General features: G+C 43.1%; 1 protein-coding gene across 1 annotated transcript in view; it reads right to left on the bottom strand.

Annotated features, from left to right (window-relative positions):
- MIEF1 (mitochondrial elongation factor 1) overlaps positions 1–15,486 on the bottom strand; it is a 33,588-nt gene that overhangs the window by 214 nt on the left and 17,888 nt on the right. The window contains exon 4 of the mRNA XM_053721280.1: positions 1–3,793. This exon is cut by the window's left edge and continues 214 nt beyond it. Coding sequence (XP_053577255.1) covers positions 2,981–3,793 — 813 coding nt within the window. The 3' untranslated portion in view covers positions 1–2,980. The remainder of the gene's footprint in view (positions 3,794–15,486) is intronic.

Genomic DNA, 15,486 nt, shown 5'->3' on the forward strand with positions numbered 1-15,486 from the left:
ATCTCTCAATCTACAGGGATTCGCAGTGTCTGTTCCCATGTGTTATTGCATTTGTGTGCACAGATTGGTGTAAAGGAATTACATTAACATTAACTCCAGAAGACCGATAGTAAAAGCTCTGCAGCCCTCTCTGGGTGGCAGACACAATTAAAGGGACATTCCGGTCAAAATTTAAATGCACATAAATGAATTACATAAAACATATGTTAGCTAAAATGCTTCTAGTAAAACTGTTTGTGATCTTTTCTCTGCACGTGAGCCATAGCTAGATATTCTTAGTGCACCTGCATTTTAAATAATGCAGCTGCTCATAGAGCCAGCGGGGCTTGTATCATTTCAGCAATGAACAAATGGAGTAATCACCAGGTGGTACAAGCACTTGAGCAAGTGCAGTGTTCGAAATGCTGGTGCACACTTAAATAGATCTTTGAAATTATATATATATATATATCAGAAGCATTTTTGCCAATACATGTATATTATAAAAATTCTTCTATTCCAAAATGAAATGCATCCATGTGGATTCCAAACAATTTTGGCTGGAATGTCCCTTTAAGGCCAGACAACAACCTTCCAAGGCAAGACATCTTATGTAATACACAGGACACAAAAGCTGGGGAGGCACACTAGACAAGTATTACAGAGGTGCTTTGGCTACTTCAAGGACAAACCCTCGCTAGCTGGGGAGTGCAGGGAAGGAGACGTGAACAGTCTGATGTGCACACATTTAGTATGTAACATCACCAAGCGGAATACCAAAGGGTGGAAATACATTTGTAATAGGACACAACTGTAGTGCAGTGTTCAATAAATAATGTCTAGAAATCTTATTGTTCATTACGCAGCACTTGTTTATCTCTGCAATAATCTGAGCAGAAAATACGCCAATTACAGGAGGCTTGAGCCCACTGCACACTGTCACACCATCAAAGGGTTAAAAGGACACCGAATTCATAGCAAAACAAGCACTTAGCAACTTTACAAGGTCCAGAGATACACCTTAAACATCCAGGTGGCATTTCTGTTCCTTTTGTTATGGACCGTTTGTTACAGATATACGATTGTGCTCTGATCTAAAACCATCCCTGTGGAGAATGTTATAGGATTAGGAAAACATCTGCATGATAATGGAGATACTATGGGAAAGGAAAAAGCACAATTTTCAGATGTATATTGCAGCAAAAACATACTAAATAAATACCTGTATTGCAAAGTTTTATATTACAAACATTTCATGGGGATCGTTTGCAGTTCCAATAAGTTCATATTGTGTTGCAGGGCAAGGGGTAAGATTCACATATTAATCTTGTGTATGTGTGAGATATTTAATTTACAAATTGCTTACAGACATAAGATACTTAGTAAGTTTGATGTCTGTGAAACTATTCTGTGGGAATCTATAAATTATACGCAGCGTACCAGACCGATTGTTTAAAACAACGCCAAGATTTACAGATCACGCATTTTTGTACCTGCATATTCGCTGCGCTTTTACAAGAGACTTTTTTCTCTACCAATAAATGTATAGGTTAAACACTTTAGCAATAACTAAATTCATTATTTAGCAGCAGCTACTAAATGTCTGTAAAAAAAAAAGGATGCGTGTCCCCATTGGTATTTAGTACCAACTACTCCACCTGGTGCTGTCATTGTGGAACTGCACTGGTGCTCACAGTCGCAGTGTAAAACCAGCATTGAGCACAGATCACAGTAGAACACTTGGTAACAGTGCAGCAGTGTGTTGGTTTCTCTAGCTGTTTTATCAAGACATAGACAGCATAAACACCATTCACCTTACTGAGTTGGTGCACAACACAGAAACCAAGTAACATTACAGGTACCAATACCCCCGGATATCAGACATCACAAGCCACACACTTTAGTTGATTTAGGAAAAGTCCCATATAAAGGTTACGTGAAGTCACTATTTGTCACAATCCTCAGTGTGTTACTTTACTGACACTTATTGTAGTCGCTACCCTGACACAGCTCACCTCCGCACCAGAAGGGAAGGCTCGACATGCACTGGGTATAGATTTGTAATGCAATTTTACATATTCCGGCACTGACTCCAACACCAGGCTACCATACATCACCTCTGGTATCATGGCAGTGCCAATGCCTTCTGGGCAAAAACACAATATTCATTGGTCACATTAACAGTCAGGACAGGCCACTTTGGGTGAATTTGTTTAGGTTGTGCTACGTTCAGCAAGTGGACACTTATGCATCAGAACTAAAACATACCAAGGTGCAAACAACCTGCTCGTGGCACATGTAATATTGCATCTTTATTTCCAAGAAACACGTTATTGGGTGCATCCCATGCTCCACATAAAATGGTGCCAACCGGAAAGGCTAATTCCAAGTGACTTTATGCACACTAACCTCAGGACCATATGCTACTAGATAAAAGTATATAAGTATCAGATATAGGAGGTAGTATCTACTTATCCCAGAGCTGGCTAGGGTTAAAAAAAATGGAATACAAACTATGGGAGTTTCCAGAAAGTTTTTCATTTAGGTAACAAGGAGATATCACAATGTTAACTCTGTGCCACGTTTACATTAACCCATTGGTTGCCAGGAGAGCTGAAATCACCCCTGGCAGCCAATGGGTTTAATATAACATTGTCTATAACCAAGTAAGTAATTCCACCTCTTAAAGTACCAGGCAAGGGACAACTCTAAAAGATAAAGCCCTGAGAATGTTATTAGCACAAGGACATCAGTACACGCCTGCCACTTTGTACCGACTATTAGACCCCCATTTTGTGAGCTACATTTGTACACACCAACCTTTCCCCAGGGAGGGTTGCCCCTTCCGACCTTAGCACACTATTGCACCTTCCGGACATTAACAAGAAATACACAGTTTAGTTTGTCCTGACTCATCCCTAGACAGAGGCCCCTCTTTCCAGGGGTGATGTTAACACCATTTTATTCATGTAACATTTTCATAGCATTTCCACACCAGGCCTTACTCCCCTGTCCTTAGTAGCAGCTCAGGCTCAGATATGGAGCAATACAGAAAATAGCCCATCTCGTCTACCTCCTCTGCTGTGAGTTCAGAAAACAGGTTGACCTTGGGGTCTAAGGCAGAAGGCAGCTCGCCCTTTTCCAGGTAACTGACTGTCTCTTTAATTGCCTGGAGAAACCGGTCAGCTAATGCCCCTTGAGACCAGTCTAATTCCATCTCGCACATGTGGAGGAGGATGTTGGTAAGGTGTGAAGCTGTGAGATGTGCAAGAGGAGGGTTGTAACGACATATTGCCTTCAGGATTTTCAGGCAGAGACAGCGAAAACCTGAGTCCTGGTGATCTCGCCCTATCAGAGCTGCAGTTTCTGCTCCTCGCTGACTCAACCTCCACATATTTACATAACGAGGAAGCCGATGAGATTTGGCAACTGCTGCTCGCTCCCCGAGAGCCACCAACGGCAGAAAGTCAATGAAAAGTTTCCTCTCCTCCTCATATTGGACCTCCAAGATAAGGCTCTCAGATGGCACCACTGGGCGAATCACATAACCCAGCATGCTACCAATAGCTGGCCAGTTGATGGAGCCAGCTACCACTTTCTCAAACGTGGCCACCACAGTCCTGGGGCAGAGGTAGCCACCGACTACACAACGATCCCAATAGCTAGTCCCTCTCGGAAAATACTCCAGGTTCTCCCGGCGAAGCAGACAGAAGCCCGGGAGGTTGAGAATGGTTTCTTCTCCTGGTACACAAGACCACAAGTTCATCTCCACAGAGAGGGGCACCATCAGTTGTATGTGATCAGCTCTCACCACCTGCAGGGAAGGCAACAAAAACAACAAACGATAAAATTACACCCATGCACCAACAACTTGGTTAACCCATGTAATGAATAGAGTCTCCTAAATCTACTAAACTTCATACAGATGTAAGATTTCCTTCGTAAAATTTAAACCTCTCTGAACTTGTTAATTAAACATTTGGAGCAGATTTCATTTAGAATTTGTGGCTTTAGAGTCTATTGCATGTAGAGGTCAGCTACTAAGATAATAGACTCCCTCTCACCCACATTTTGGACCAGGATCGGTAAATAAAAGCTACTAGCCTCATACATTTTTACATTAAATCTATTTAGTTCTTGCTGTGATCATGTTGTTGCCGGGACTATAACATCAGATGCAGAAAAGTTACTACAAGGTGCTGCAGCCTTCATTTAAAGTCAACTTACAAACCCTCTGGCTGTCCCTCTAACCCACAAACTGAACCCGTAATTGCAACCATTTTTTTCTACAATTAGTTTCCCATATCTTTTAAATGAAAAAACGAAATAAATTAATTTTGCATTTATTTAGTTAAATTAATTATGGATGAGATAAAATCTGTTCACTCACTTTACAAACCGATAAATATTTGCATGTCTAATAGCAATGTTATGCATTGTCCCCTGCTAAAATACAAAGGATAAACGTGCACACTCCCGGATCCTATATAAGCAAGCATTTTAACAAAGGATACCAAAAGAACAAAATAAAATTTGATAATAAAAACAAAATTTATGCTTACCTGATAAATTTCTCTCTTTTGCGATGTACTGAGTCCACGGATTCATCCTCACTTGTGGAATATTATCCTTCCTAACAGGAAGTGGCAAAGAGAGCACCATAGCAGAGCTGTCTATATAGCTCCCCCCTTAACTCCACCCCCCAGTCATTCGACCGAAGGCCAAGGAAGAAAAAGGAGAAACTATAAGGTGCAGAGGTGACTGAAGTTTTTAATAAAAAATACCATCTGTCTTGAATAGACAGGGCGGGCCGTGGACTCGGTACATCGCAAAAGAAAGAAATTTATCAGGTAAGCATAAATTTTGTTTTCTTTTGCATGATGTACCGAGTCCACGGATTCATCCTTACTTGTGGGATACCAATACCAAAGCTTTAGGACACGGATGAAGGGGGGGACAAGACAGGAACCTAAACGGAAGGCACCACTGCTTGCAAAACCTCTCTCCCAAAAATAGCCTCCGAAGAAGCAAAAGTATAAAAATTTGTAAAATTTTGAAAAAGTATAGAGTGAAGACCAAGTCGCAGCCTTACAAATCTGTTCAACAGAAGCATCATTTTTAAAAGCTCATGTGGAAGCTACCGCTCTAGTAGAATGAGCTGTAATCCTTTCAGGAGGCTGCTGTCCAGCAGTCTCATAAGCCAAACGGATGATGCTTTTCAGCCAAAAGGAAAGAGAAGTCGCCGTAGCCTTTTGACCCCTACGCTTTCCAGAATAGACAACAAAGAAGATGTTTGACGGAAATCTTTGGTTGCCTGCAAATAAAATTTCAAAGCACGAACCACGTCCAAGTTGTGCAACAGACGTTCCTTCTTACAAGAAGGATTAGGACACAGAGAAGGAACAACAATTTCCTGATTGATATTCCTATGAGTAACAACCTTAGGTAGGAACCCAGGCTTGGTACGCAAAACCACCTTATCAGCATGGAAAATAAGATAAGGCGAGTCACATTGTAATGCAGATAGTTCAGAAACTCTTCGAGCTGAAGAGATAGCAACTAGGAACAAAACTTTCCAAGATAAAAGCTTAATATCTATGGAATGCATGGGTTCAAACGGAACCCCCTGAAGAACTTTAAGAACTAAATTTAGACTCCATGGCGGAGCAACAGGTTTAAACACAGGCTTAATTCTACCTAAAGCCTGACAAAAAGCCCGAACGTCTGGAACATCTGCCAGACGCTTGTGCAACAGAATAGACAGAGCAGATATCTGTCCTTTTAGGAAACTAGCTGACAATCCTTTCTCCAATCCCTCTTGGAGGAAAGACAAAATCCTAGGAATCCTGATTTTACTCCAGGAGAAGCCTTTGGATTCGCACCAAAAAAGATATTTACGCCATATCTTATGATAGATTTTCCTGGTAACAGGCTTCAGAGCCTGAATCAAGGTATTTATGACCGACTCAGAGAAACCCCACTTTGATAGAATCAAGCATTCAATCTCCAAGCAGTCAGTTGCAGAGAAATTAGATTTGGATGCTTGAATAGACCTTGAATCAGAAGGTCCTGTCTCAGTGGCAGAGACCATGGTGGAAGAGATGACATGTCCACCAGGTCTGCATACCAAGTCCTGTGTGGCCACGCAGGCGCTATCAAAATCACTGAAGCTCTCTCCTGTTTGATTCTGGCAATCAGACGTGGAAGGAGAGGGAAAGGTGGAAACACATAAGCCAGGTTGAACGACCAGGGTACTGCTAGAGCATCTATCAGTACAGCCTGAGGATCCCTTGACCTGGCTCCATAACAAGGAAGTTTGGCGTTCTGACGAGACACCATCAGATCCAATTCTGGTGTGCCCCATTGCTGAATAAATTGTGCAAACACCTCCGGATGGAGTTCCCACTCCCCCGGATGAAAAGTCTGACGACTTAGAAAATCTGCCTCCCAGTTCTCTACTCCTGGGATATAGATGCAAGCGAGCAAACAGAACCATGTCCATTGCCGCTACCATTAGACCGATTACCTCCATACACTGAGCCACTGACGGCCGAGGAATGGAGTGAAGAGCTCGGCAGGTGGACAAAATCTTTGATTTTCTGACCTCCGTCAGAAATATTTTCATGTCCACTGAGTCTATCAGAGTCCCTAGAAATGAAACTCTTGTGAGGGGGAAACTCTTTTTTACGTTCACCTTCCACCCGTGAGATCTGAGAAAGGCCAACACTAAGTCCGTGTGAGACTTGGCTAGTTGGAAAGTCGACCCTTGAATTAGAATGTCGTCTAGATAAGGCGCCACTGCTATGCCCCGCGGCCTTAGAACCACCAGAAGGGACTCTAGCACCTTTGTGAAGATTTGTGGCGTCGTGGCCAACCCGAAAGGAAGAGCCACAAACTGATAATGCTTGTCCAGAAAGGTGAACCTGAGGAACTGGTGATGATCTTTGTGGATAGGAATGTGTAGATACGCATCCTTTAAGTCCACGGTGGTCATATATAGACCCTCCTGGATCAATGGTAAGATAGACGAATGGTCTCCATCTTGAAGGATGGAACTCTTAGGAATTGGTTTAGGATCTTGAGATCCAGAATTGGTCTGAAATTTCCATCTTTTTTGGGAACCACAAACAGATTGGAGTAGAACCCCTGCCCCTGCTCTGCTTTTGGAACTGGGCAGATCACTCCCATGGTAAAAAGGTCTTTTACACAGCCTAACGCTGCCTCTCTTTTTGTCGGGTTAACAGACAATTGAGAAAGATGGAACCTCCCCCTTGGAGGAGACTCCTTGAAATCTAGAAGGTATCCCTGGGTTACAATTTCTACTGCCCAGGAATCCTGAACGTCTCTTGCCCAGGCCTGAGCAAAGAGAGAGAGTCTGCCCCCTACTAGATCCGGTCCCGGATCGGGGGCTACCCCTTCATGCTGACTTAGTGGCAACAGCAGGCTTCTTGGCCTGTTTACCCTTGTTCCAAGCCTGATTAGGTCTCCAGGTTGGCTTGGATTGAGCAAAGTTCCCCTCTTGCTTTGCAACAGAGGAAGATGAAGTGGGACCACTCTTGAAGTTTCGAAAATTATTTTGTTTGGTCCTTGTCCTTATTTGACTTATCTTGAGGGAGGGCATGACCCTTCACTCCAGTAATGTCTGAAATGATCTCTTTCAGTGCAGGCCCGAATAGGGTCTTACCTTTGAAAGGGATGGATAAAAGCTTAGATTTAGATGACACATCAGCTGACCAGGACTTAAGCCATAACGCTCTACGCGCTAAAATGGCAAAACCTGAATTCTTTGCCCCTAACTTAGCAAGATGAAAAGCGGCGTCTGTAATAAAAGAATTATCTAACTTAAGAGCCTTAATTCGGGCCAGAATCATCTAGTGGGGTCTCCATCTGAAGAGCCTCTTCTAGAGCCTCAAACCAAAAAGGCAGCTGCAGTGGTTACAGGAACACTGCACGCTATAGGTTGAAGAAGAAAACCTTGATGAACAAAAATTTTCTTTAGGAGACCCTCTAATTTTTTATCCATAGGATCAATGAAAGCACAACTGTCTTCAATAGGTATAGTTGCACGCTTAGCCAGAGTAGAAATAGCTCCCTCCACCTTAGGGACCGACTGCCAAGAGTCCTTTATGGTGTCAGATATGGGAAACATTTTCTTAAAAACAGGAGGGGGAGCGAACGGAATACCTGGTCTATCCCACTCCTTAGTAACAATGTCCGAAATCCTCTTAGGGACCGGAAAAACATCAGTGTAAACAGGAACCTCTAAATATTTGTCCATTTTACACAATTTCTCTGGAACTACAATAGGGTCACAATCATCCAGAGTCGCTAAAACCTCCCTGAGCAATAAGCGGAGGTGCTCTAGCTTAAATTTAAATACCGTCATATCTGAATCTGTCTGAGGGAACATCTTTCCTGAATCAGAAATCTCTCCCTCAGACAGCAAATCCCTCATCCCTACCTCAGAACATTAACCCAGAGCTACTGTGCATCCCTGGCAACCCTGGCAGTTTAGATAAAACCTCTGTGAGGGTAGTATTCATAACTGAAGCCATATCTTGCAAGGTGAAAGAATTAGACGCACTAGAAGTACTTGGCGTCACTTGTGCGGGCGTTACTGGTTGTGACACTTGGGGAGAACTAGATGGCAAAACCTGATTTCCTTCTGTCTGTTTATAATCTAATGCCAAATTTTTATAAGTCAAAATACGCTGTTTGCAATTTATAGACATATCAGTACAAGTGGGGCACATTCTAAGAGGGGGTTCCACAGTGGCTTCTAAACAAATTGAGCAATGAGTTTCCTCAATGTCAGACATGTTTAACAGGCAATGAGGCAAGCAAGCTTAGAAAACACTTTTATTTAATGAAAAAAACACAATTTACAAAAACGGTACTGTGTCTTTAAGAGAAAAAAAGGCATACACAAACTGCAAAACAGGTTAAAATTGCTTCAAATTTTCCGAAATTTTAACAGTGTACCCACTAAGCTTTAGAAGGATTGCACCACAAGTAAATAAGAAATAAACCCCCAAATGAAAAAAACGGATTGATAAATGACTAAAACCGGTTAAAACCCCTATTGGCACCTTGCCACAGCTCTGCTGTGGCCCTACCTGCCCTTAGGGAACGATAATATGAGGTTAAAGCTTCGATTAGGCCCTCAGAAGAATATCAGGACCTCTGGAGAAGTTGCTTGCTGCTTGACTGTATAACTAAATGCGCAACTGAGGCACGAAAATAGGCCCCGCCCACCGCACTCGATGTTGCTGGGGCCTACACAAATCCAACAAACCTTGTCTGAAAGCCATGTGGGTTATAACAACCCCAAATAAGCCAAATGAACCCTCAAGCAAATGTCCCATCAAAATAAAAAACGCTACTCCCAGAACACACAAACGTTTGTCCCAATCTCTCATATACAAACTGAGTGCCCAAAAAAATAGCCCTTTATGCAAGCTAGTAAAGCCTCTTATAACACTAGGATTACTGCTTACCCTTCCCCTAATGGGGATACTGTCAGCCTGAGTTAACGCAGTCTCTGCAGAAAATATGACTGAACATACCTCATTGCTGTATAGCAAGCAACCGTTCCTCACACTGAAGTTTTCCTGTACTCCTCAGCTTCTGTGGGAACAGCAGTGGACCTTAGTTACAAATGCTAAAATCATAATCCTCCAGGCAGAAATCTTCATCTATGTCCTGCCTGAGAGTAAATAGTACAACACCGGTACCATTTAAAAAAACCAAACACTTGATTGAAGATAAAATAAAACTAACAGCTTAACACCTCTTTCACTTTACCCTTCCTGCTTAGAGCCGGCAAAGAGAATGACTGGGGGGGGGGGGGGTGGAGTTAAGGGGGGAGCTATATAGACAGCTCTGCTGTGGTGCTCTCTTTGCCACTTCCTGTTAGGAAGGATAATATCCCAAAAGTAAGGATGAATCCGTGGACTCAGTACATCATGCAAAAGAAATGATTTTTTTTTTTTTTTTAATTTGCTGTCCCTTTAATGACTACCTGGGAATAACTAAACTGCCGGACATTGACAGATTAAAAAACCAAGAACAGTTGAGGCCCTAAGAGACAGAACTTTTCTTCACTTTCTGAGATGAGATCTTTTTGGTGAAAACTTTTCTGCAGGTCATTTTGAAATAAAGTTCAATTTTAAAATAGTTACACTAAAGCATCACAGCTCAATGAGTAAAGCAGTTTTTAAAGTTTTAATAAAGTGCAGCATTGGAAAATTGGATTGCAAATTAGCTGCAGACAAAAACAAATTGTTAAAAGGGACACTGAACCCAATTTTTTTCTTTTGCGATTCAGATAGAGCAGCAATTTTAAGCAACTTTTTAATTTACTCCTATTATCAATTTTTCCCTGAGACAGTCACTGCTGCTTTGCTCTGGATGCACTGTGTTAAGGAAAACGTACACAGCACAGCCAGAGCAAAGCTCTGTTTGAAGAGAACAGTCTAATGTGGATCTGGGCTGCAAAGTGAAAGTGCCAACAGTTCTTGCATGTGTTCCATTCTTTCTGCAGACTTGCTGCATTTTCTGCGATGACATCTCAGATCACAGCATGTTCTGCCTTTGGGTTAAATGAGGCCTTTTTACTGTAACAAATATTACAAAGAGTGAGTAGTATTAGTGCGCTATACAGCTACGGGGTCTGAATAATATATATAAAAAAAAAAAAAAAAATCTATAAAAAAACATAATTTATGCTTACCTGATAAATTCCTTTCTTCTGTTGTGTGATCAGTCCACGGGTCATCATTACTTCTGGGATATAACTCCTCCCCAACAGGAAATGCAAGAGGATTCACCCAGCAGAGCTGCATATAGCTCCTCCCCTCTACGTCACTCCCAGTCATTCGACCAAGAATCAACGAGAAAGGAGAAACCAAGGGTGAAGTGGTGACTGGAGTATAATTTAAAAGATATTTACCTGCCTTAAAACAGGGCGGGCCGTGGACTGATCACACAACAGAAGAAAGGAATTTATCAGGTAAGCATAAATTATGTTTTCTTCTGTTATGTGTGATCAGTCCACGGGTCATCATTACTTCTGGGATACCAATACCAAAGCAAAAGTACACGGATGACGGGAGGGATAGGCAGGCTCATTATACAGAAGGAACCACTGCCTGAAGAACCTTTCTCCCAAAAATAGCCTCCGAAGAAGCAAAAGTGTCAAATTTGTAAAATTTGGAAAAAGTATGAAGCGAAGACCAAGTTGCAGCCTTGCAAATCTGTTCAACAGAGGCCTCATTCTTAAAGGCCCAAGTGGAAGCCACAGCTCTAGTAGAATGAGCTGTAATTCTTTCAGGAGGCTGCTGTCCAGCAGTCTCATAGGCTAAACGAATTATGCTACGAAGCCAGAAGGAGAGAGAGGTAGCCGAAGCCTTATGACCTCTCCTCTGACCAGAATACACGACAAACAGGGAAGACGTTTGTCGAAAATCCTTAGTTGCCTGCAAGTAGAACTTGAGGGCACGAACTACATCCAGATTGTGTAGAAGACGTTCCTTCTTTGAAGAAGGATTTGGACACAAGGATGGAACAACAATCTCTTGATTGATATTCCTGTTAGTGACTACCTTAGGTAAGAACCCAGGTTTAGTACGCAGAACTACCTTGTCTGAGTGAAAAATCAGATAAGGAGAATCACAATGTAAGGCTGATAACTCAGAGACTCTTCGAGCCGAGGAAATAGCCATTAAAAATAGAACTTTCCAAGATAACAATTTTATATCAATGGAATGAAGGGGTTCAAACGGAACACCCTGTAAAACGTTAAGAACTAAGTTTAAACTCCATGGCGGAGCAACAGTTTTAAACACAGGCTTGATCCTAGCTAAAGCCTGACAAAAGGCCTGGACGTCTGGATTTTCTGACAGACGCCTGTGTAACAAGATGGACAGAGCTGAGATCTGTCCCTTTAATGAGCTAGCCGATAAACCCTTTTCTAAACCTTCTTGTAGAAAGGACAATATCCTAGGAATCCTAACCTTACTCCAGGAGTAACCTTTGGATTCGCACCAGTATAGGTATTTACGCCATATCTTATGGTAAATCCTTCTGGTAACAGGCTTCCTAGCCTGTATCAGGGTATCAATAACCGACTCAGAAAAACCACGTTTTGATAAAATCAAGCGTTCAATTTCCAAGCAGTCAGCTTCAGAGAAGTTAGATTTTGATGTTTGAATGGACCCTGTATCAGAAGGTCCTGTCTTAGAGGTAGAGACCAAGGCGGACAGGATGACATGTCCACTAGATCTGCATACCAAGTCCTGCGTGGCCATGCAGGCGCTATTAGAATCACTGATGCTCTCTCCTGTTTGATTTTGGCAATCAATCGAGGAAGCAGCGGGAAGGGTGGAAACACATAAGCCATCCCGAAGTTCCAAGGTGCTGTCAAGGCATCTATCAGAACCGCTCCCGGATCCCTGGATCTGGACCCGTAGCGAGGAAGTTTGGCGTTCTGGCGAGACGCCATGAGATCTATCTCTGGTTTGCCCCAACGTCGAAGTATTTGGGCAAAGACCTCCGGATGAAGTTCCCACTCCCCCGGATGAAAAGTCTGGCGACTCAAGAAATCCGCCTCCCAGTTCTCCACTCCCGGGATGTGGATTGCTGACAGGTGGCAAGAGTGAGACTCTGCCCAGCGAATTATCTTTGATACTTCCATCATTGCTAGGGAGCTTCTTGTCCCTCCTTGATGGTTGATGTAAGCTACAGTCGTGATGTTGTCCAACTGAAACCTGATGAACCCCCGAGTTTTTAACTGGGGCCAAGCCAGAAGGGCATGGAGAACTGCTCTTAATTCCAGAATGTTTATTGGCAGGAGACTTTCCTCCTGATTCCATTGTCCCTGAGCCTTCAGAGAATTCCAGACAGCGCCCCAACCTAGTAGGCTGGCGTCTGTTGTTACAATTGTCCAGTCCGGCCTGCTGAATGGCATCCCCCTGGACAGATGTGGCCGAGAAAGCCACCATAGAAGAGAGTTTCTGGTCTCTTGATCCAGATTCAGAGTAGGGGACAAGTCTGAGTAATCCCCATTCCACTGACTCAGCATGCACAATTGCAGCGGTCTGAGATGTAGACGTGCAAAGGGTACTATGTCCATTGCTGCTACCATTAAGCCGATCACCTCCATGCATTGAGCTACTGACGGGAGTTGAATGGAATGAAGGACACGGCATGCATTTAGAAGCTTTGTTAATCTGTCTTCTGTCAGATAAATCTTCATTTCTACAGAATCTATAAGAGTCCCCAAGAATGGAACTCTTGTGAGAGGAAAGAGAGAACTCTTCTTTTCGTTCACTTTCCATCCATGCGACCTTAGAAATGCCAGAACTAACTCTGTATGAGACTTGGCAGTTTGAAAGCTTGAAGCTTGTATCAGAATGTCGTCTAGGTACGGAGCTACCGAAATTCCTCGCGGTCTTAGTACCGCCAGAAGGGCACCCAGAACCTTTGTGAAGATTCTTGGAGCCGTAGCCAATCCGAATGGAAGAGCTACAAACTGGTAATGCCTGTCTAAGAAGGCAAACCTTAGATACCGGTAATGATCTTTGTGAATCGGTATGTGAAGGTAAGCATCCTTTAAATCCACTGTGGTCATGTACTGACCCTTTTGGATCATGGGTAAGATTGTCCGAATAGTTTCCATTTTGAACGATGGAACTCTTAGGAATTTGTTTAGGATCTTTAAATCCAAGATTGGCCTGAAAGTTCCCTCTTTTTTGGGAACCACAAACAGGTTTGAGTAAAACCCTTGTCCTTGTTCCGACCGCGGAACCGGATGGATCACTCCCATTAATAACAGATCTTGTACACAGCGTAGAAACGCTTCTTTCTTTATCTGGTTTGTTGACAACCTTGACAGATGAAATCTCCCTCTTGGGGGAGAGAATTTGAAGTCTAGAAGGTATCCCTGAGATATGATCTCTAGCGCCCAGGGATCCTGAACATCTCTTGCCCAGGCCTGGGCGAAGAGAGAGAGTCTGCCCCCCACTAGATCCGGTCCCGGATCGGGGGCCCTAGGTTCATGCTGTCTTTGGGGCAGCAGCAGGTTTCCTGGCCTGCTTGCCCTTGTTCCAGGACTGGTTAGGTTTCCAGCCTTGTCTGTAACGAGCAACAGCTCCTTCCTGTTTTGGTGCAGTGGAAGTTGATGCTGCTCCTGCTTTGAAATTCCGAAAGGGACGAAAATTAGACTGTCTAGCCTTAGCTTTGGCTTTGTCTTGAGGCAGGGCGTGGCCCTTACCTCCTGTAATGTCAGCGATAATTTCTTTCAAACCGGGCCCAAATAAAGATTGCCCCTTGAAAGGTATATTAAGTAATTTGGACTTAGAAGTTACATCAGCTGACCAGGATTTTAGCCACAGCGCCCTACGTGCCTGAATGGCGAATCCTGAGTTCTTAGCCGTAAGTTTGGTTAAATGTACTACGGCCTCCGAAATGAATGAATTAGCTAGTTTAAGGACTCTAAGCCTGTCCGTAATGTCGTCCAGCGTAGCTGAACTAAGGTTCTCTTCCAGAGACTCAATCCAAAATGCTGCCGCAGCCGTAATCGGCGCGATGCATGCAAGGGGTTGCAATATAAAACCTTGTTGAACAAACATTTTCTTAAGGTAACCCTCTAATTTTTTATCCATTGGATCTGAAAAAGCACAGCTATCCTCCACCGGGATAGTGGTACGCTTAGCTAAAGTAGAAACTGCTCCCTCCACCTTAGGGACCGTTTGCCATAAGTCCCGTGTGGTGGCGTCTATTGGAAACATCTTTCTAAATATTGGAGGGGGTGAGAACGGCACACCGGGTCTATCCCACTCCTTAGTAACAATTTCAGTTAGTCTCTTAGGTATAGGAAAAACGTCAGTACTCGCCGGTACCGCAAAGTATTTATCCAACCTACACAATTTTTCTGGTATTGCAACAGTGTTACAATCATTAAGAGCCGTTAAAACCTCCCCTAGTAATACACGGAGGTTCTCCAATTTAAATTTAAAATTTGAAATATCTGAATCCAATCTGTTTGGATCAGAACCATCACCCACAGAATGAAGCTCTCCGTCCTCATGTTCTGCAAGCTGTGACGCAGTATCAGACATGGCCCTAGTATTATCAGCGCACTCTGTTCTCACCCCAGAGTGATCACGCTTGCCTCTTAGTTCTGGTAATTTAGCCAAAACTTCAGTCATAACAGTAGCCATATCTTGTAATGTTATCTGTAATGGCCGCCCAGATGTACTAGGCGCCATAATATCACGCACCTCCCGGGCGGGAGATGCAGGTACTGACACGTGAGGCGAGTTAGTCGGCATAACTCTCCCCTCGCTGTTTGGTGAAATTTGTTCAATTTGTACAGATTGGCTTTTATTTAAAGTAGCATCAATACAGTTAGTACATAAATTTCTATTGGGCTCCACCTTGGCATTGGAACAAATGACACAGATATCTTCCTCTGAATCAGACATGTTTAACACACTAGCAATAAAC

The sequence above is a fragment of the Bombina bombina genome, chromosome 7 (assembly GCF_027579735.1).
Source record: "Bombina bombina isolate aBomBom1 chromosome 7, aBomBom1.pri, whole genome shotgun sequence".
Taxonomy (NCBI): Eukaryota; Metazoa; Chordata; class Amphibia; order Anura; family Bombinatoridae; genus Bombina; species Bombina bombina.